The sequence below is a fragment of the Onychostoma macrolepis genome, chromosome 10, assembly GCF_012432095.1.
Source record: "Onychostoma macrolepis isolate SWU-2019 chromosome 10, ASM1243209v1, whole genome shotgun sequence".
NCBI classification, from domain to species: Eukaryota; Metazoa; Chordata; class Actinopteri; order Cypriniformes; family Cyprinidae; genus Onychostoma; species Onychostoma macrolepis.
Window position 1 is genome coordinate 2,655,830 of NC_081164.1, and position 20,811 is coordinate 2,676,640.

At 36.7% G+C, this 20,811-nt stretch overlaps 1 protein-coding gene across 2 annotated transcripts; it reads right to left on the minus strand.

Annotated features, from left to right (window-relative positions):
• Window positions 1-1,266: 1,266 nt before the first annotated feature.
• Window positions 1,267-14,293, minus strand: ankrd55 (ankyrin repeat domain 55). 2 transcript variants are annotated; one of them, XM_058788396.1, is made up of 11 exons: window positions 13,962-14,293; window positions 12,460-12,579; window positions 11,194-11,324; window positions 10,903-11,012; window positions 9,668-9,728; window positions 7,442-7,570; window positions 6,045-6,154; window positions 5,677-5,844; window positions 3,578-4,239; window positions 2,078-2,167; window positions 1,267-1,750 (listed from the first exon to the last, which is right to left on the minus strand). In XM_058788396.1, exons 1-11 carry the CDS (start codon window positions 13,999-14,001, stop codon window positions 1,488-1,490), a joined length of 1,884 nt encoding a protein of 627 aa, XP_058644379.1. In that variant the 5' UTR covers window positions 14,002-14,293; the 3' UTR covers window positions 1,267-1,487. The 2 variants fall into 2 exon arrangements, with proteins under 2 accessions (XP_058644379.1, XP_058644378.1); XM_058788395.1 differs by having other exon boundaries at window positions 6,045-6,229; window positions 13,962-14,291.
• Window positions 14,294-20,811: the final 6,518 nt, after the last annotated feature.

Below are 20,811 nucleotides of genomic sequence, written 5' to 3' on the forward strand. Positions count from 1 at the left end.
CATGCATATTACTAATCAAAAATTAAGTTTTGATATGTTTATGGTTGGAAATTTACTAAATATCTTCATGGAACATGATCTTTACTTATTATCCTAATGATTTTTGGCATAAAAGAAAAATTGATCATTTTGACCCATACAATGTATTTTTAGCTATTGCTACAAATATACCCCAGCGACTCCAGGGTCACAAATAAGCAGTAGGTTTCTATAGAAAAGTACATTTAAAAGAATTAGGGAGAATCTATAAATTATGTAGAATTTACTGCTAGTGTGTGAATAATATGCAATCATGTTGCAATCCGTTAACTGTAACAGTGTGATTTTTGGAATTGGATTTTTAATCCAGATGACATGTAATCAGTTACTGTCCAGCACTGCTAATCAACGTGATAATTACAGGCAGGTGTGTTGGACTGGAGCAGGGGTCCCCTGCCTTACAGCAACTGTGTGTAGTTTTGTGTATTTGTGTGACTCTGAAGCCCCCTAGAGTTAAGTGAGTTGAATTCACAGTCATAACTATACCGCTTTCATAATTACAGTGGAATGTTGCACATGTGCATTTGTTTCTGCAGTAAAGCAATCTGCCCTTTCCAGGGAATTTCGTTCCCAGTCAGTCACCAGATTTACGCAATTCCAGAACAGACATTTGAGGGAGACTGAGAAAGAAACAAAGCCTTTCTCCATCAGAATGATTTTGAAACTGATATTTCAAGGTAAAAACCTACACACAGTAGCTTATTTTAAGGTAAAATAAAATGGCATCTCTGAATTCAATAATGAAATGCCTTTAACTGAAAATTGAGTGTTTAATCTTGTACATTACTGACACTCTATCCTCCAATTTGATACTGTTAAGTGCTTTGACACAATCTGTATTGTTAAAAGCGCTATATAAATAAAGGTGACTTGACTTGACTTAAAAAGTACTCCCTCTTACAACATTCAAGTTAATGTTTTGACTTTATGACTCTCTTATCATACACTGTAAAAGGTGATAAGTTGACTTAACTTAAAAAAATTGAGGAAACCCGTTAAGTAAAAGTGAATTAAAGTTAAGCAAATAATAATAATTAAAAAATAAGTTAAGTGAATTGTCATGTTCACTTAACTTTTTTTTTTTTTAATTATTATTTAATTAATAATTTTAAGGCAACGGGTTTCCTCAATTTTTTTAAGTTAAGTCAACTTATCACTTTTTAGAGTGTACTGACTATATATTTATATCACAGTAAGTTATCACGATTCCATACTTCAACAGTTCCCTTTATTAATAGTAACAGTAAACAATAAGCTTAAAGCATGTTTAAATGTTACAGTCAAAATTTCAACCATATGCATACCATAAAAAAGATCATAGTTGTAAAATTGTATGAAAAACGGACTAGTAGTTTATCAAACAGTGATTCTTCAGCATCCTCATGATCTAAATAAATCCAAATGACCCATGAAAAGCTGAACAGTGTTACAGTTTAGGCAGGTTTCCATCAGTTTCTGTTGTCAGAGAGACTCTGGGTTGTGAGCGGAGACGGGCTGCGTTTTCTCTGCGGAGGTATGGCAGGAAGAACTTGAATGTTTCGTAAAGGTTCTCCTGTCAGTGGCGTCGGGAAGGAGCCGAGCGACTGGCTTTGAGGAATGCCGGCTCGGTGCAGTTTGGATGCAAACGGAGGTGGAAGTACAGCCAGGCCCGCTCCTAAAGAGGATTTCGACTTCTTCACTCCCTGAGAGACCTGGTCAGGTGGCAAGGAAACTGTGGACGACATTTGTTAAACCGAAGATGTTCAGTCGGAAGTGTATGATATTTAATTGATGCTAATATTGTTTTCTCATGCAGGGAAGATTGGGAAGTGTTGTAATACATTTCATTTCAATATCAACAAATTTGACCCATTTTACATACATAAAAACAGCAAAACAACAAATACCTGCAAACTAATATGGAACAACATAGATGATTTTAGATTCAAATTGCCGTCTTTAGTAAATCTTTTCTTGAGCATTATGAACAGGGGATTGCATTACATAGAGTCTTATGAAGCATGCAAATATTATATTAGGATATAAGGATTAAACTTACATCTGTGAGTGCAGTGGTCACGGATCGGAGCCAGACTGTTACGTGTGAGAGCAGATTCTCTGACCCTCAGAGGAAAAAGATGATTCTGAGCTGCTCAGAGAAGAAGACACAGAATTCTGAATTTGACAAATATACATGTCATAGACTAATTCACTGATTTGTGACCCTGGAGCACAAAACCAGTCTTAAGGAGCATGGGTATATTTGTAGCAATAGCCAAAAATACATTGTATGGGATTTTTCTTTTATGCCAAAAACCATTAGGACATTAAGTAAAGATCATGTTCCATAAACATATTTTGTAAATTTCCTACTGTAAATACATCAAAACTTGATTAGTAATATGCATTGCTAAGAACTTCATTTGGATGACTTTAAAGGTGATTTTCTCAATATTTTGATTTTTTTGGACCCTCAGATTCCAGATTTTCAAATACTTGTATCTCAGCCATACATCAATGGAAAGCTTATTTATTCAGCTTTCAGACGATGTATAAATCTCAATTTCCAAAAATTGACCCTTATGACTGGTTTTGTGCTCCAGGGTCACATTTTTATATCTAGGTGATTCTTCAGTTCGAGACTCTTGACTATTTAAAAAACAAAAATATGAAACAACTGAAACAAACGTGTTAAAACATGAACTTCGAAGCTTAAAAGTACATTTCTAAAAACTGTACTAGCAAATAATGTCATTTTAATGAAATGAAAGCCCACTTTACATCTTCATGATTGTTTCTTACCACACTTAATCAGACTTTTAAAAAATGTACTTTGTCAAATGAATAGTTTTACTTTGAAGTACATTTTAAATCATTATGTTTTAATAATCTTTTGATGTGGCTTAAAGAATTACACTTTTTTTTTATTTATATAATTTTACCTGTAGAATGTAGTTTTACCTTTATTATTTACCTTTATTTTACATTTCATATGATTTGACTCTACTATATTGCAACATTACTGTATGTACTTTACTGTACTTGCAAATATATCTAAATACATATATTTTAGTTTACCATAAATGCTTGTCAGTGCATTCAGCAGTACACTTTAACCATGTTTCAAAGACACCAGAAGTCATTTATATGTAATGAAATTACATGTACTTAAGTTGCACTTAAGCGGGTCACAAACAGTTAAGCAAATTATATTTTGTATAAATGTAAATTATAATACATTTTCAATTAATTGTAGTTAACGTGCAATTAAGTGTCAGATTTACACACTGTAAAATATAATTGTTTCAACTTAAAAAAAGTTAGTGTTCTTGCTGCCTTAAAATTTTAAGTGCACTTAAGCCCAAATTAGTGAAATTCTGCCAAATGCCTAAAAACTAGGCAAAACTAACAGATGTGGTAAACACTTCAGAACCATTAGCTATTATAATAATTGTATAATCTTTTAAAACTTAGGTGATTGTTAAAAGGAACTAATTAAAATAATCAGTCAAATCTAATAATTGAAGAATCACCTAACTACCAATATTCGATATCTCACCTTGGTCATTTCTCTGTATGTACGGCGTGTGATTTGAGCACAGCACGTCTAAAGGGCTTGAGGATGCATGCAGCAGCTTATCAAGCAGCCGTTCAGATGGAGCTGAGATCCATGCTTTGTGAGTCAGTATCTGACTGGATTCAGTCTTCCATGCCTGTCCGGCAGCTTTTTGGTCCTTACTTTTGCCATCGAACAGGTCATGCTCGCTCTTGCTCTTCTGCGACCTGTGCGCTAAATGTCCTGCCACATGACCTCCGCTGGTCCTGTGGGCCAAAGTCTGAGAGTTTACCAGCAGGGACTTCCCTAGAGTGATTGGAGGAAGACTCTGTGTGCGTATGGGTGGGAGACTTTGGAAGTCCTTGCTGGATGTGTCCTCAGCGAGGTGGACTTTCTCAGACTCGTTATTTAGTTTTCTGACTGTAGAGCTGTTTTCGCTCTCATCTCTGGCTAACGGTTCAGCGAAACAGTCGAACATAGTGATGATGTCATCCACCTCAGATGTCTCTTCTTTCAGCTGACATTCTTGACTCAAGTCTGTCTGCTGAGAAGTATGCAGTTCTTTCTTCTTCTTGCAGAAGATGTGGTTCAGCATGCGAAATTTCCCCTCCTTGCGTATAGAAGGGTCATTGTTTTGGGCGTGCAGTGGCCTGCTTGACTCAGATCTGTGAAAAGTATGGCCATCTTTAGTTCTGAAAATACTTCATGGGATCTCTTCCTGCATTTTACATCACAACTTAATAAGTGTGCTTTATTTTAATGCTACATATTTCAAATTACCACAGTCCCCAACCACATTCCTGAAGCCCCCAACAGTGCATTGTGCATGTCTCCTTAAAGGGGTCATGAACTGAGAAATCAAAATTCCCTTGATCTTTTGACATGTAAGAGGTCATTGTACTAGAAAACATCCTGTAAGTTTCAGAACTCCTCAAAAACTTTCTCGTCAGTCTAAAAACAGCTTATATTGAAGCCAATCTTTATGATATAATAGTGTGGCTAAACACTGCCTCCGCAGAGGAAGATCAACGCCTGCTTCTACATCGCTGCCTGTTCAGCCCCGCCCACCAATTCTACAGCAGTGCCTGTTTAGCCCCGCTGACCAATTCTACATCACTGCCAGCTTAGCCCTGCCCACTGATTCCACATCACTGCCTGTTTAGCCCCGCCCACTGATTCTACATCAGTGCCTGTTTAGCCCTGCCCACCGATTCTACATCACTGCCTGTTAAGCCCCACCCACCAATTCTACATCACTGCCAGCTTTGCCCTGCCCACTGATTACACAACACTGCCTGTTAAGCCCCGCCCACTGATTCCACAACACTGCCTGTTAAGCCCCGCCCACTGATTCTACAGCAGTGCCTGTTTAGCCCTGCCCACTGATTCCACATCACTGCCTGTTTAGCCCCACCCTCAGATTCACGCGCATAGTAGGTAAATGACAAGAGCGGCAAACGCAGGTCTACGCAGAAACCAAAAGATAAACTTTATTTGATGAACTTTATTTTTAAGGAAGTGCCAAACCGTGTCAGTAAGAACTTGGTCATTTGTTCACTTCATTTTACCACGGATTCATTTACAAACAAGGCACAATTTGACGCAGGATTTTCAGAAAGATTGAAACTAAAAGACGATGCTGTGTGACAATATTGGATCCGACAGTAATGTCGCAACACAAAAGTGTGAGTAACTACTTTTATTACGTGATCACTATGGCTTTGTCTGTTAAACAGATCATTTGAAATGTACTGAGTATTTATGTGTTTTTAACCTAAATCACAGCACCGTCCATCTATGAAGGATGTAGCAGTGGGTGTTTACTTCAGAGTTTACAATCCTCCACGCCTATTCAAACAGAGCGTTCTGATGAGGGGGTCAAACACAGGACAGAAAATAGACTATTACCTCTAAATTATGATGTTTTTTGATGTACAAACAACAAAGGCAGTTCATGAACCCTTTAAACAAACACACCTGTTTTGCTGCATTTGAGAGGGGTATGGCCCAGAGGAGACAACCTGCTCTCTATTCACCTGCTCTATGTCGACAAAAGTGGCAACTTAAATATATGTTTTGCTTTCCAACAAACAACAACAAACCTGTTTTCAGTGGAGAGGAGTTTGATGCATGCAGTATGACCGCAGTACATGGCGTATGTGAGTGGCGTATTCTCATTAATATCTCGAGGGTTGGGCTCCACTCCCAGCTCCAACAATACCTGCACACAGTCATCTTTCCCTGCTGCAGCGGCCCAATGAAGAGGGGTCCTGACAGACAAACAGATAAAACATTGTACAATAATGAGAAACGAAACTTGAAAACACAAAGTTTAGTAATGCATGAAGTATAAGTTAAATAATGCCTATTAAGCACTGCATTTTGTCCTAGTTGACCCTCTGGTAAACAAAATGATGATTAGCACTCCACATGCTGACAAACTAATGTGAATATCACAACGTTACTGTACCGTTCATCCACATCTAAAGCTTGCAGGTTGGTCTCAGGAATGCGAGACAGTTCATAGATGATGTCGCTGAAACCCGCAGCGGCGGCAATGTGAACGCAGGTCTTCCCGTTCTCATCATCGTAATTGATCACAGAGGCGCCCAGATGATGGTCAAGAATGAGAGAACACATTAACCGGCTGCCGCTCTGCCAAAGAGTTCAAAACAATGAGACATATACTGTAAAGGAATAACCAACTCGCAACGTACATACTGTATATCAACCATGTTTCACAATTAATTTTTAAGACATAAATTGTATTACGTGATGAAATATGAAAATTTCACTTTATTTACTTAGTTTTTAAATTAAAATAATAATCAAAATAATAAAGTGTGATAATACTATTACATTTTAAAATAAAAAGGGAGTATTGAAAATAAAATTTTTGACAATTTGTGAACTTAAACATAAAATGCTACATTTTTTAAATATTAATTTTCATCATTTTCAAATTTAAAATCAGCAAGCCTTTATTTTGGCAGGTTGCCAGCAAGTAAGTATATGCACGTCAGTGAATGAAATGTCACAGTTTTGCATTGTGCTTTGAAAACGGCAGCAAATAGCCTAGATTTATGTTTTCCATTCGAATAGAAATCTTATACTGTATTGCAGTTTGTTGATATAAATGGTAATTGTGTACGCAAATGAGCGGTCTGAAATATAGTACAGCATGCAACCAGGCCCAGACAAATGCTACAGAGAATTTGCATTTTAGGAGAACTGCATTTCCTCTCTGACTTGGTATGATGTTGTAATATAGTGGAAGTAAGAGTACTAGATACTTAATAATAGCTGAAAGTATAATTACTGTAAAAGGCCAAGATTACATGTAAGGGGTGTTTGAATTCTGTGGAGCTTTCAAAGCACATAACGTAAATGTGCTTTGAAAGCTCAATTTACAATAGTAAATGTGTCTTGACCAATTTGTTACAGTAAACTGACTTAGGCTAATTGTGGTTCAAATTAAGTCAAGCTATTCCAGAAAAGCAAAGGACTATCTTTAGAAATGTTACAATGAGTGATTTTTACTCGTAATTTTGTATGACTGCTAAACTGTACATATGATCATTGTCAATGGCAATGTACTGGTGATACATACGTCTTGAATTATTCTCTGTGATCTCTCTTTTCTCATATCAACACACATAATAGAACAGCTCGTTGGTGCTAATTTACAGTAGAGACTATAGAAAAGATGAGCTCTTTGTAGATAGAAGCCCAGTAAAAAAAAGAAAGGTGTGGCTTTTTAATTGAACAGACATAAGCAGAGTCAGCATAGAAAAAACATGTATTGTTGTAGAATATGCTGTATGTAAGAAACCGGAGTAGAATGATGTGTTTGTTTGGGATTTGTACCTGCACAGCCCAGTGAAGAGCTGTTTTAAAGTCTTTGTCCACAAGCGTGGGGTCGGCTCCCTTCTGCAGCAGGGCCTGCACATGCTCTGGACGGTTGTGGAAAGAAGCCCAGTGAAGAGCCGTCATTCCCTGCCAATCACAGTCTGAGGGTTAACCAGATGCACCCTACCAAGTATTGATGACTGTTACTTCCTATTAGGGTTGCAGAATTCTGGGATTTTTCAAAGTTAGAAACTTTTCATGAGAATTAATGGCAATAAATGGGAATTAATGTGAATAAACTGGAAATTTGCAAAATTGCAAGTGAGCCTATAACAGGGAACTTAAATGTAGTTGAAAAAAATGTAGTTAATCTTGGTTACAAAAAACAGATTTAATGCAAATTCAGTAGAATTTCTACCCTGTGCATTCCCTCATCACATGCACAGATAATTTCTAGAATCACACTTTTACATTTACATTTATTCATTTAGCAGACATTTTTATCCAAAGTGACTTACAATTGAGGAATACAACAAGCGATTCATTATAAAGAGGCAAATAAACACAGGAAGTGCTCAGAATACAAAGTTTCAGGCATTGTTCAGATTAGTACAAACTAGACGGGGGATTAAGGAAAGAGAAACGCTATTAAAGCCATTCTGCATTTGAGCCCAAGGACTACATCCAGTCAAGTAGGCTTTGCTATGATATGACTATCATAGTATGATATTATACATCACGGGAGTATTTGCTGTACTGCTTTCTAGTTCATACCAGTGCTATTTTCATGGGTCATCTTTCTTTCCATAAAAAAAGCATCATAAATATAATTGGCTTTATCATCTCAAAATGGTTACTGACTGGGTGTTAAATGTCCTCTGAGGACTTCAGAGCTAGTTTTATGGTGAACATAAATCCCTTAATAGATGCAATTACATAAAAGCAATAATATAAAAGCATTTCATAATATGAATATATTTCTTGCTGGAAGCTTTAAGTTATCTACAGTAAAATAATAAAATAATGTTCTCATATCAATATATCATGTCCATTCATTTCATTCACCCTTCAAAAACAAATGTAAAGACATAAGCTCATGAAGAAAACTAAATAAAGTGAAATGAATAAAACATATTTAGAATGAGATTCATTCACTGTTTTGTCTCTTGTCTTCACTAATGTTCATTAGAATGTTCCTTTTGGCACAAGGCAGTGACTTTGATTTGTTCAAGTGAACTTTCCCTTGCAAGAAAGAAGTGCATTTTGCAATCTTTTAAAAAGAGCACTAACTATAGAAATAATATCCTAATATACTTAAACAAAACAATATGTTTCAGAAATTTGGCACACAGATAGAGGACAGTCTCTAGTCTTGGATTATAAATTCTGAACACTTGAACAAAAAAATCATAAGATTGATCTCTTTAGATTCGGTACATCATACCAAATCGAATGGTACCAAATTTCCTATGTTGGTCATTTTGGCCATTGACCATTTTCAATTTTGTAGTAAAATGCAGAATTTAATGAAACGGATTCAATATTACCCACAGCTAATTTGAAGCCTCCATTTATTCTGATCACTTGGCTCATGCCAAATAGATTGCACCTTATGACGTCATTTCCTGTCATTAAAATTTTCCAGCCAATTTGAATTTTCCAAAAAATGTACCTTTCCTAAATAAAAATATCTTTGCAATCTTTTAAACTAAAGATTTGGCTATCATCTCATAACCGTCTCACACACTGCCAGTACATCCACAGACATGCTGCTGTGAGCATGTAAGAAATACTGCTGCTGCACACTCTGTATAACGTATACTATAAAATATCCCCATATGTAACATATATGAAATCACCCCATAGCAGATCTATACAGGTGGAGCTGGGGAAGGAGGAGGGTTTCTGAAGCGCGCTGCTACAGCAAACACTGGCACTGAGTATTTGAATGTTGAGCAGCAATCTCATTGGCTGCTGATGTGAAAAGAAACCAATCAGCTGCACCATGTGAATAATGATGCCATTATATCAGATTGAGTTAGTCAGAACATCTAGAGTTTCATGACAGAACGTTGTATTTCTTTTTTTTTTAAATTATAGTATATAAACTATATATATATATTATAATATATACTTTTAAGATTTGAATTGCACTACACATGCACAATCAATACTATAAAGTGCACTTCTTTTTTAAAAGGGTTTTACAAAGCTGAAACTCAAATGATTTGAAATGAAACTCACCTCATTGTCTTGATGGTTGATTTCACACAGTGTCGACTGCTGTAGCAGCACGGCCATGAGCCTAAAACAAACAAACAAAACATGATTATTAATCTATTAAATGCTGCATACACCATTTTACTTACATAATATAACACCAAACCAGGTAATCAACAAGAAAAAAATGTAGTGATAAAAAAAGCGGGATTGGTGAATGTTGAATCAAGGAACATGCATTAGGAAAGTAAATGAGCTTCATTTTTGGTTTTTATGTTGACTGTAACAACATATTTTGTGTTGACAACAGTCCCTAGTAAAAAAGTCATATATTTAAAATACATTAATTTCATACTAAGTATAGTTCAAATCTATTAACATATTTACTGACATATCATTTGAGACTTACTGATATAAAAATTATAATGAAACTTTATTTAGAGTAGTACTTGTGCACAATGCATGTTAATATTAAGCCTAAAATGTGTTTTTATGTAACTATTGATGAGGATTGTATGATCTTTGAATAATATCGGCCTTTAAATGCAAGATCTTTAAAGTGTACCTGAAGTATACCTGCAATAGTTCCACTTTAGCACAATCAAATTTACTTCAGTGTATCTTTAGTTGGACTTCAGCACTACTTCTGCACAATTAAAGTGCATTAAGCACAAAATTAGTTGTTCCAATTTAACAGGCTTTAAGTATACCAAAAGTACAATTGCGGGGTATTTTTATTAAGTACATAAATATGTAAATGTATTTGTAGTATACTTAGTAAATAAAAAATGTATTTCAAATACATTTTTGTGTATTTATTTTTCACTAGAGGTTCCATCTCTGAAATCTCTGTTTCCTAATTATCATCTTGTCAAATGTTCTGCCAAATGAACAGTGAGAGGCGGGAAGCTCCACAGAACTGCAACTATTGTTGTTCACACAGCTTGATGAACGGCGGAGTGGGGAGGAACACGTCTTCTTCCTATCAGACAATCCAACCTGATGCTGTTTTCTACAGAGACAGCACATACACACTAGCAGGGGCAAATAAATGGCTTACAGGACTGAGATGAAGCCAACTGGCTAAAAAAAAAAAAAAATGGAAATTGCTTTTCTGTGTGAAACACAATTCTGCAGTGATTTCAATACAAAACAATGCAGGATGGTCGATGTAATGCTTTTTGTTCACAGGAATGTTACTGTAGCACTAACTACTTTTTGTTTCATTAACCTATTTGCAAATTTGTTTTCCTCGTTACCTGAAGTCAGTTTCAGCAGTAGCAGCATGAATTGGCAAGCGTCCGTTCTTATCGGGAATGTTCTGTTTCGCCCCGTTGCGAAGCAAACACACACAGCCTTCCAGCCAGCCCTGCACAGGATAAAACCACCAGACTAAACTAACTAAACAAGCATTTAATTCAGTCAAAGCTAGGAAGGTCACTGCAACTTTGTATATGCGGTTCATAAACACAATCCATTGACAGCAATGCACACAATGTGCATTTTTAAAGGGATCCAGCTCATCAGTGATCCTCAGAGAGCTTCGTTACCAGGTATGTCGCTAGAGAGAGGGACGTCCGTCCACAGGCATCTTGTGTATTTATAGAGGCTCCCATCTTCAGCAGCAGTTTGACCGTATCCACCTGCCTCCCAGACACAGCATGCATCAGCGGCGTGGAGCCTGTCATCAAAACATTCGCAGTCAGAAATTCGCTCTCCTTCAAATCAGCTCTACTGTAATCTGTTTATGATGATGGCTTATTTCTGTGTCAGATTGCTTAATGTGTGAATTGCATGACAATGATTATAGGTTTTTGTTTGATTGATGAGACATACCATGAAAGCTCTCATGAAATACCTTTTCTTTAGCTCGCTTGCCTTGGTAACCCAAACTATTAGTAACAGTAATAATCGCCTGGGCAAACACCATTAATAACACAATCATTCTCATCAACTTGCACTTACAATACCACAGCCTTTATTATCAGGACAGGTGTGATGTTTCACCATAAAAAGTGATAAGTTGACTTAACTTAAAAAAATTGAGGAAACCCGTTGCCTTAAAATTATTAAGTAAATAATAATTTAAAAAAAATAAATTAAGTGAATCGTCAAGTTCACTCAACTTTAAAAAAAATATATATATTATTTACTTAAAAATTTTAAGGCAACAGGTTTCCTCAATTTTTTAAAGTTAAGTCAACTTATCACTTTTTACAGTGAAGGCCCACCCTTGTGAAAACAGATGTAAACTTTTAGCATACTATTCAAAAAAAAGAGTACTTACTAGGGAAATAATATGCTTTAAAAGAATAGATGGAAAGGGATAGTCCACCCAGAAAAGAAAATGTTTTATACTATAGAAGTCAATGGTTACCAGCAACTGTTTGGTTACGAGTCCATAATCTGAGTCCAAAATATGAGTCCATAATCCATAATAACACTTCCTCCAGTGAAAAAGTCCATCTCCTGTTGTCTCTCACATCAAAATCCACCAACATATTTGTTTAGAGCTGTTTTGGACTCTTTTCTTTTGTGAACAGTGTTTGATCTGTGCAGATTTCTCTCTTGATTCAGACCAGATGACAGTTCTCTGGAGGAAGCGTTGTTAAGGACTCGGATTATAGACAGAAGCAACGGTTTAAAGTTCAAAACATCTTGATGTATTTGTTTCTTACAAACATGCAGTTTTCTCTTCTCGAGATGTTAACTGATGGACCTCAACTAAGATCGACAGTTTTTCACAAAGATAAAACTAGCATCAAAATGATCTTCATGAAGAGTGTAAAAGTGCAGTATGTCATGTGAAAGAATGCCTTCACTATCGCAGCACTCGAGGATGGACGGGTCCTCTCGTATCGTGGCGGTCAGCGTGTTCACATCTCCGTTTGCTGCTGCCTGGTACACCACATTCAGATCAACCTCCTCAGCAGCCTCTGAGAGGAAAATGAATCATTCAATAACATCTGCTGGGTGCAAGATGAACATTCCTTAGATATGTCGGATTTTAGAAGAATAAAGCCGTGCTTATCGTTGACTTGTCAGCTTGGGATTAATCAACAAATGATCATCGTTCTTTCAAGGCATGCTAATTGTTTGAAATTAACAAGGTCAGGTCAAGATAAGCAGGTGTTCAAGATGTTTTCCTATAAAAACGAAAAATTTCAAATAAGATCTCTCCAGTGTTTCTCCTAGACATAAACGGAGAGCAAAAGGAGAATTGTGCATCTCAAATGTTTCTGATAAAGATCCCAGCATTTTTCTGTAGGTTCTAAAAGTGAAAAATCTCGATATGAATATCTCACCAACTTCTTGCCAAGCAAAATGATCTACAGTGCTGTTCAAAAGTTTGGGATCAGTAAGATTTTTTATGTTTTTTAAAGAAGTTCTTATACTGACCAGGGCTGCATTTTTTGATCAAAAATACACACACACAAAAAAATATTTGTGAAATATTATTTTCATTTTAAATAACAGTTTTCTATTTTAATATACTTGAAAATATAATTTATTCCTGTGAAACAAAGCTGAATTTTCAGCATCATTACTCCAGTCTTCAGTGTCACATGATCCTTCAGAAATCATTCTAATATTCTGATTTATAATCAATGTTGAACACAGTTGTGCTGCTATTTTTTGGGACCTGTTATACTTTTTTCCAGAATTCTTTGATAAATAAAAAGTTAAAAAGAACAGTGTTTATTCATTTATTCTTTTGTTTTTAAAGAAATTAATACTTTTATTCAGCAAAGTGATAGTAAAGACTCATATTGTTAGAAAAGATTGAATAAATGCTTACTGGAATCTTACTGATCCCAACCTTTTGAAAGGCAGTGTAATATTTTATTGTTCATATTAAGCTTTCATTGTTCAAAATTCTTACTTCATGTCAACAACTGGATCCCCAAATGAATTAACTCCTAGGAGATATGAAAACAAGTTGATGAAATTAAGTATACAGCTTGAGCTGCCACTGAGAAATCAGATATTCCTTTGGGCTTGTGTATGTATTGTCTAGGGTGTGTGTAGGGTGTATTACATACATAACAACTCAGAAGATCCGCTGACAGAGCTGCTACCACACGACTACAACAGAAAACCCCGGACTTTATCACGAAACATTGTGATGGTGACCCTCACTTCATGGTTTACAAATCATCAGTCATGGGCACCCTACTCTTCATTCACAAACAGATGGCAGCCCTCACATCACGCACGCAAATGATGGGCAATAGCAAAGCCCGTAGATAAGCATTACTATGGCAACAGTGGCAGCAACCCCTCCTTGTTATCAGTGTGTGTGTGTGTAGTGCTTTACCTTTATGCTGCTCAAACACAGATGAAGAGTTGAACTCCATAGCAGATCGGATGCAGCCTTTAGAGAAATCCCTCTGGTGCCCACGACATGATGTCGCCTCCGCTCCTGACTGCGACTCAGCGCGCTCGCGCGTGGAACGGAGAAAGAACGGGAGCGCGGCAGACGCTGAGAGAGACGCGGCAGGCGTCGCGGACGCGTGAGCATCAGTTCCTGGAGGAGGAGGAGGAGGAGGAGGCAGGTGGAGGGGCTGCTCTGTGTGATTGTGCGTGATGCGATGGGAAACACACTGAGCATGTGCAGAAGCTGCACTTCACTGCCTGCTGACAGCATAGTGTACTGCCTGCGTGTGTGTGTGTGTGTGTGTGTGTGTGTGTGATTCCCAACCAGGGGAAACTTCAACACGTAGCAAGGGACTTTCTTTCTTTCTTTCTTCTTTTTTGTGTGTAAAACCTGTACTACAGAAATTACCTTATAAAATGGGGAAACACTGGCCTAAATTGTTAATCTATTTTTCTTGCCAACTTCTATTCTATTCTGTTCTGTTCTTTTTATTGTTATTTTATTTCCCATCTTAATGTTAACATACTATTCTATTCTATTCTATTCTATTCTATTCTGTTTTTCTGTTTATTCTTTTATTATACCTCCTAACTTTTACATTATTCATTTCTGTTCTGTACTATTCAATATTCTTTCATCATGTTCCATAATATTTTTTTTTACATTTTTCTGTTCTATTCTGTCTTGTTCTTGTCTATTCTATTCTATTCTTAATCACAATTTTTACACCATTCTATTCTATTCTGTTCTGTTCTATTCTATTCTATTCTATTCTGTTCTATTCTGTTCTGTTCTGTTCTGTTCTGTTCTATTCTATTCTATTCTATTCTATTCTATATTTACTGTCTTATCCTAATATTTACATTCTTTTCTGTTCTGTTCTATTCTATATTCTTTTATTATGTCCCATAATATTTTTTTTTACATTTTTCTGTTCTATTCTGTTTTGTTCACTTCTATATTATTATATGTCCCAACCTAATTTCAACACTATTCTATTCTGTTCTGTTCTGTTCTATTCTATTCTATATTTACTGTCTTATCCTAATATTTACATTGTTTTCTGTTCTTTTCTGTTCTGTTCTATATTCTTTTATTATGTCCCATAAAAAAAAATTCTGTTCTATTCTGTTTTGTTCTTGTCAATTCTGTTGATGAGCTTTAAACCAACAAAATCCAGGTCAATGGTCCTGAAGAGAGGGAAAGTGGTGGATACGTTTCGCTTTGCTGTGGATGGCATATTAATACCATCTATCACTGAGATACCTGTTACTAGCCTAGGCAAGGTTTTTGACTGTAGCCTTAGAGATACAGAGTCAGTCCAAACAACCATCAAGAGGCTCAAACGTGGCTGTCGGCAGTGGACAAACCTGGCCTACCCGGCAGGGTAGGAAGTGGAGAGTGAAAGAAGGGTTAGAGATGGCGGAGAGTCGACTGAGACATAGAGTGCTTGTGGGAACAGTGGCAGGGGGGCGTGCAGGGCTGGGATTCATCCCACAGCCTCGGTATGCGGCAAGGACAGACGCCATCTGGTCCTGCAGGAGGTCCGTGCAGGCGAAGAGGAGGTGAGGACCAGTAGGATGGTGAGCCTGCGTCAGCAGGGGGCGTGGACGAGGTGGGAAGGAGCGCTGGAGAAGAAACTGGCCTGGAATGATATCTGGAAGGCAGAGCCACAGCGTATTAAGTTCATGATACAAGCTGTCTACGATGTGCTCCCCAGTCCGGCTAACCTGTACGTCTGGGGTAAGAGTGACGTTCCAACTTGTCCTCGCTGTCCCGGGAGAGGGACCCTGGAGCACATTTTGAGCAGCTGCCTGGCAGCCCTTGGAGAGGGTCGCTATCGCTGGCGACACGACCAGGTCCTGAGGTCTGTGGCAGAGGCCATTTCCAGCACAGTGGCCAATAATAAACATGTCCGCAGCCAGAGGAGAATTGCTTTTGTAAAGGCTGGTGAGCAGCCACGATCACAGATAACACCAGTATCACCAGACTGGGAGCTGCGGGTTGACTTGGGTAAGCAGCTCAAGTTCCCAGATTTTGTAACATCGACCTGTTTAAGACCAGATGTGGTGCTGACATCTGCTTCGTCTAAGCAGGTTCTCTTACTGGAACTGACAGTCCCATGGGAGGACCGCATGGAAGAGGCCAATGAGCGCAAGCGGCTTAAGTATCAGGAGCTCATAGAGGAGAGCCGGAGGAGGGGTTGGAGGGCTCGCTGCGAACCCATTGAGGTGGGATGCAGAGGCTTTGCCGCCCGCTCCCTGTGTAAGAGCTTCACCCTGCTCGGCATCATAGGAGCTGCAAAGAGGAGAGCTATTAAGTCTATCACAGAAGCTGCAGAAAGAGCATTGAGGTGGATTTGGATGAAAAGGTCCAAGGAGTGGATTAGCGCTGCTGGGACACAAGTTGGGGCCTGATCAACCCCAGCTGGGTCGCCTGAGGGAGGGTGCCTGATGCTGAAAGACCCGAAACACCCAATGATCTCAGGAACATCACTGATGATTGTGTCCCAGCGCATCTACCGATGTATCTATACATGTCCTATCATAATTATTTACACTATTCTATTCTACATTCTATATTATATCTCCTCCCAATGTTTACATTCTTCTGTTCTATTCTGTTTGGTTCTTGTCCATTCTATTCTATTCTATTCTATTCTATTCTATTCTTATGTCTTATCACATTTTTTTTTACATCATTCTATTCTATTCTATTCTATTCTATTCTATTCTATTCTATTCTATTCTATTCTATTCTATTCTATTCTATATTTACTATGTCTTATCCTAATATTTACATTCTTTTTTCTGTTATGTTCTATTCTATATTCTTTCATTATGTCCCATCATATTTTTTACATTCTTCTGTAATTTGTTTACATCTGTTACATTCTATTCTATATTTATTATATGTCCCATCCTAATTTTTTTTCAGTCCTGTGTTCTTTTTTATTCTACATTCTTCTATTCTATTCTATTCTGTTCTGTTCTATTCTATTCTATTCTATTCTATTCTATTCTATTCTATTCTATTCTATTCTATTCTATTCTATTCTATTCTATTCTATTCTACTCTATTTATGATTTATTTGTTTGGTTCTTTAGGATGTACCGTGTTATTGTAATTTCATGAATTGTCAGGTCTCAATGTCAAGGCTAAACTTGTTATGATCTTGTTAAAAAAGAATGCTTCACACATATTCTCATTTCATTCATGTTTATCATGCAGCCTGTCACCATGGGAACCCTGGAGGACATCATGAGGAACAGTCGCTTTGCGGAGGCGAGTCCATGTCTACACACTGATTCCTCAGATAAACTCTCATATCTCACGACCTCCACATCATAATGCTCTTTAAAAATCACTCGCATGTATAGCCTAATAAAGACAGTTTTTGAAAGGGTGCCAATTTAATTATGATTCTATTCACACTCAGATGGTGATGCCAAAGAATAGAATGAGATGTTTCATTCATAACAGCAGCTGCATTCCGCTCGTGGAAGGGGGCGTTCCTGAGTGTGTGTGTGTGTGTGTGTGTGTGTGTGTGTGATGACTAGAAAATATTACTGATGTTCCAGTTTAGCAGTTTTCTTTCTCTACTTGAGGCAACAGTGTGGAAAAACCCTGAATATATAAAACCTACACTTCAATAAACTAAATATTAAATAAATCATATTTTCAATGAGCTGCAATCATATATGTATATTAATAATTTGTACTGAGAAAAAAGTAAATGCACTTACAAAAAAGCTGTTCCCATTTGATTTATAACAAAGCAGAACAAAGTATATTTTTCCAATAATAAAGCAACATTTCCCATCTCTTACATACGCAAAGCTGAATCTTTGTTAGGGAGGCTGAAATTACAATTTAATGTAACGTGGGACATTCAATATCACACAATAAATAGTGCTAGTTTCAGGTGATCTCAGACTGATGGTTTTGGTTTGCTCTGAAAACAAATACTCCAAATGATCCAGCTCTGAAAACATGTCAGATCTCACCAGGTTTACTGCTCACCATCAGCATTCTGTTCACATGTGGACTGTGTAGTAATGGACCAGGTTACTTATTTGTTGTATTGCCACTAGATGGCGCTGATCATCCATATAACAACATGACTGTCATGACCTGTAGTCAAGAAATGTGCTTCAAACAGCCCTTTCCTGACGCCTTGGTGAATCTGTTGTATCTTATCATTTAAACAATGCAACCACTAATAACCATGAATATGAGAACTATAGATGGATGTTTACTGAATTACAATAATACAATAATAGATTCTTTGTACCTTCCATTCCGTTATTTATTGCAGTAACAGTCCACTAATTATAATTATAGTGTTTGTGATTGGACTATTTACAAAAATTATACAATTATAAACATTTTAGGGCATAATAACTGACACATTTGGATATTCTGTTTTCAACGCAGATTTTTTATTTATTTATTTGTTATTTTTTTGCAAGAACAAGTACAAACATTACACACATACAAAGATTTTTACACAAAATACACATATCGACTAGCACAGAACAAAACAAAGTAAACAAACAACATTATTAAAACAAAAATGAGAGAACGAAGAAAATGCTCAATCAGTTAATAAATGCTCAAACAAAAACATAAATGAACTGAAGGCAAGTTTTGGTAATGATGTTGTTGAAAATATAAAAACTGCATTAATTCTACGCCTTTTGCACAGTGACTTCCTATTACATTTCCAGTTGTTCATGATTACTAGTTCACTGCTTTTATTAAATATTTCATACAGATTTCATAAAACATTATGTAATAATAGCATATTATACAGTAAATGTGCTGTATAAATATCCACTCTTTTGTAAGTTTATGGTAATGCATTTCCAGGTCACAAATGTGAAATTAATGTATTTCCAGGTTTTTAGGTATTTCTGAACGACACAATGTGCAAACTCAACTAACTTACTAACATGGTCAAGTAAAAAAAAAAGCAACTGGAAAACAAGGTCGTAACATTTCTCAGTGATATTTTAGTTGATCAGAAGATCAAAGCTAAATTTCAAATGGCATTTTGATAAAAATTTGAAACTGGATGCTTTATGGGGTCATGTCAAGTCGAGTCACGATTATTTATATAGCGCTTTTACAATACACATTGTGTCAAAGCAGTTTTACAGTATTAACCAAACAAAGTGTCAGTTTCATTCCAAACAAATGTGAGTAACTGGACACACAAAGACAATATTGGTTGCAGAACTTTATTTGTCATTATACAACCACTATAAACATACTGTGGTTTTTTTCCACTGAAAGTGTGCAGGGCCCCTTGGACTTCCATGAAAACCTAAAATGTACTGAACCCAGAATATTCCCTGGATACTGCTCACACCTCACAATCTGCCATAACGGTTGTATTTAACATCAGTCATGCTTAAATGATGGACTCCATGAGTTTGCAGCACTCAAAACATCCCCCTCTGATATTTCGTATGTGCTCTAGAGTTTCATTACATTTGGACGCAGGCCCAACAGAAGCCTTACATATATTCAGTAGTGACACACACACACCAGTGAGACCTACAGGACAGAACCACAGAGAACAGAACACGCATCCGGCCACATGCACACACTCGCTATAGCCTATAGCCTCGCACACACACACACACACACACACACACACACATTTTCATAGCAGGAGTCTTATAAGCGATGGGTCGCTTCTTGGAAAGTTGCAAGTGTGTAAGGACCGGCTGCTGTTTTGAAGCACATCAGATTAATATTTGTTTTCTGGGGTTGGTTACAGCAGGAAAGAAACTTTTTGTAATGAGAAAAGATACTGACACAGAGATGGTTCAGAGAGGTAACACTAAAACACAAGAATGGCTATTCGAGTCAGTCTGAACGCTGCTTCTTGGGTTAATTGTTGGTAACTGATGGACAAAATTCAACATGCTTAAGTCTAAGGTATTTGGTATTTGACGTCCTGCACTGTGACATGCTATTGCTCAATTTCAAACTGCATTTTGATAATTATTTTAACATTATTATAGAATAGAGTTGAATAGAGTTTTGAAAACCATATTAACTACTACACTATGTGCAATATTTATACTTGGACTAATTCACAGGGCTATTTAAAATGAATTTGTGAAGGCAAAAAGTGTTCAGAATGCTGAAGAACATGACGATGCACCTAAAATATAAATATTCATATAAATTTAAACCTAAAGTCTTGGGGGGAAAATGTGGGCATGTTGCATGCATAGCCTAAAGAGAGAAACTAGGCCTCTTTCATTATATCCCTTTGAAAGGTGCACTTAATTGTACTGAATGTGCACTTTTAGTGTGCTTCAAATCTTAAAAGTATATTTAAAAAAAAAAAAAAGAACTGTAGCAGATATTGTCATATTAATTAAATAAAATGCCACTTAAATGTACTTAAAGAGATTACTGTGCACTGTTAACACACTTAAGTACACTTTTACAAAATACAGTTTGTAATAATGTCAAATTAAAAGTTTTTAAAACGTTAAAAGTAATTCAAAGTAATTTTTAAATCATTGTTTTATTCTGTGTCATGCTTCAAAGACGTTGACTTACAAACTAACAAACTAACACGTGAAGTACTTGGTGATCATTTTAACTGCAGTGTATTAGATCCTCTTTTGGCTATTATTAATTCATCGTTGTCATTAGGATATGTCCCCAAAACCTTCAAATTGGCTGTTATTAAGCCTCTCATTAAAAAACCACAACTTGACCCCAAAGATCTAGTTAATTACAGACCGATCTCAAATCTCCCTTT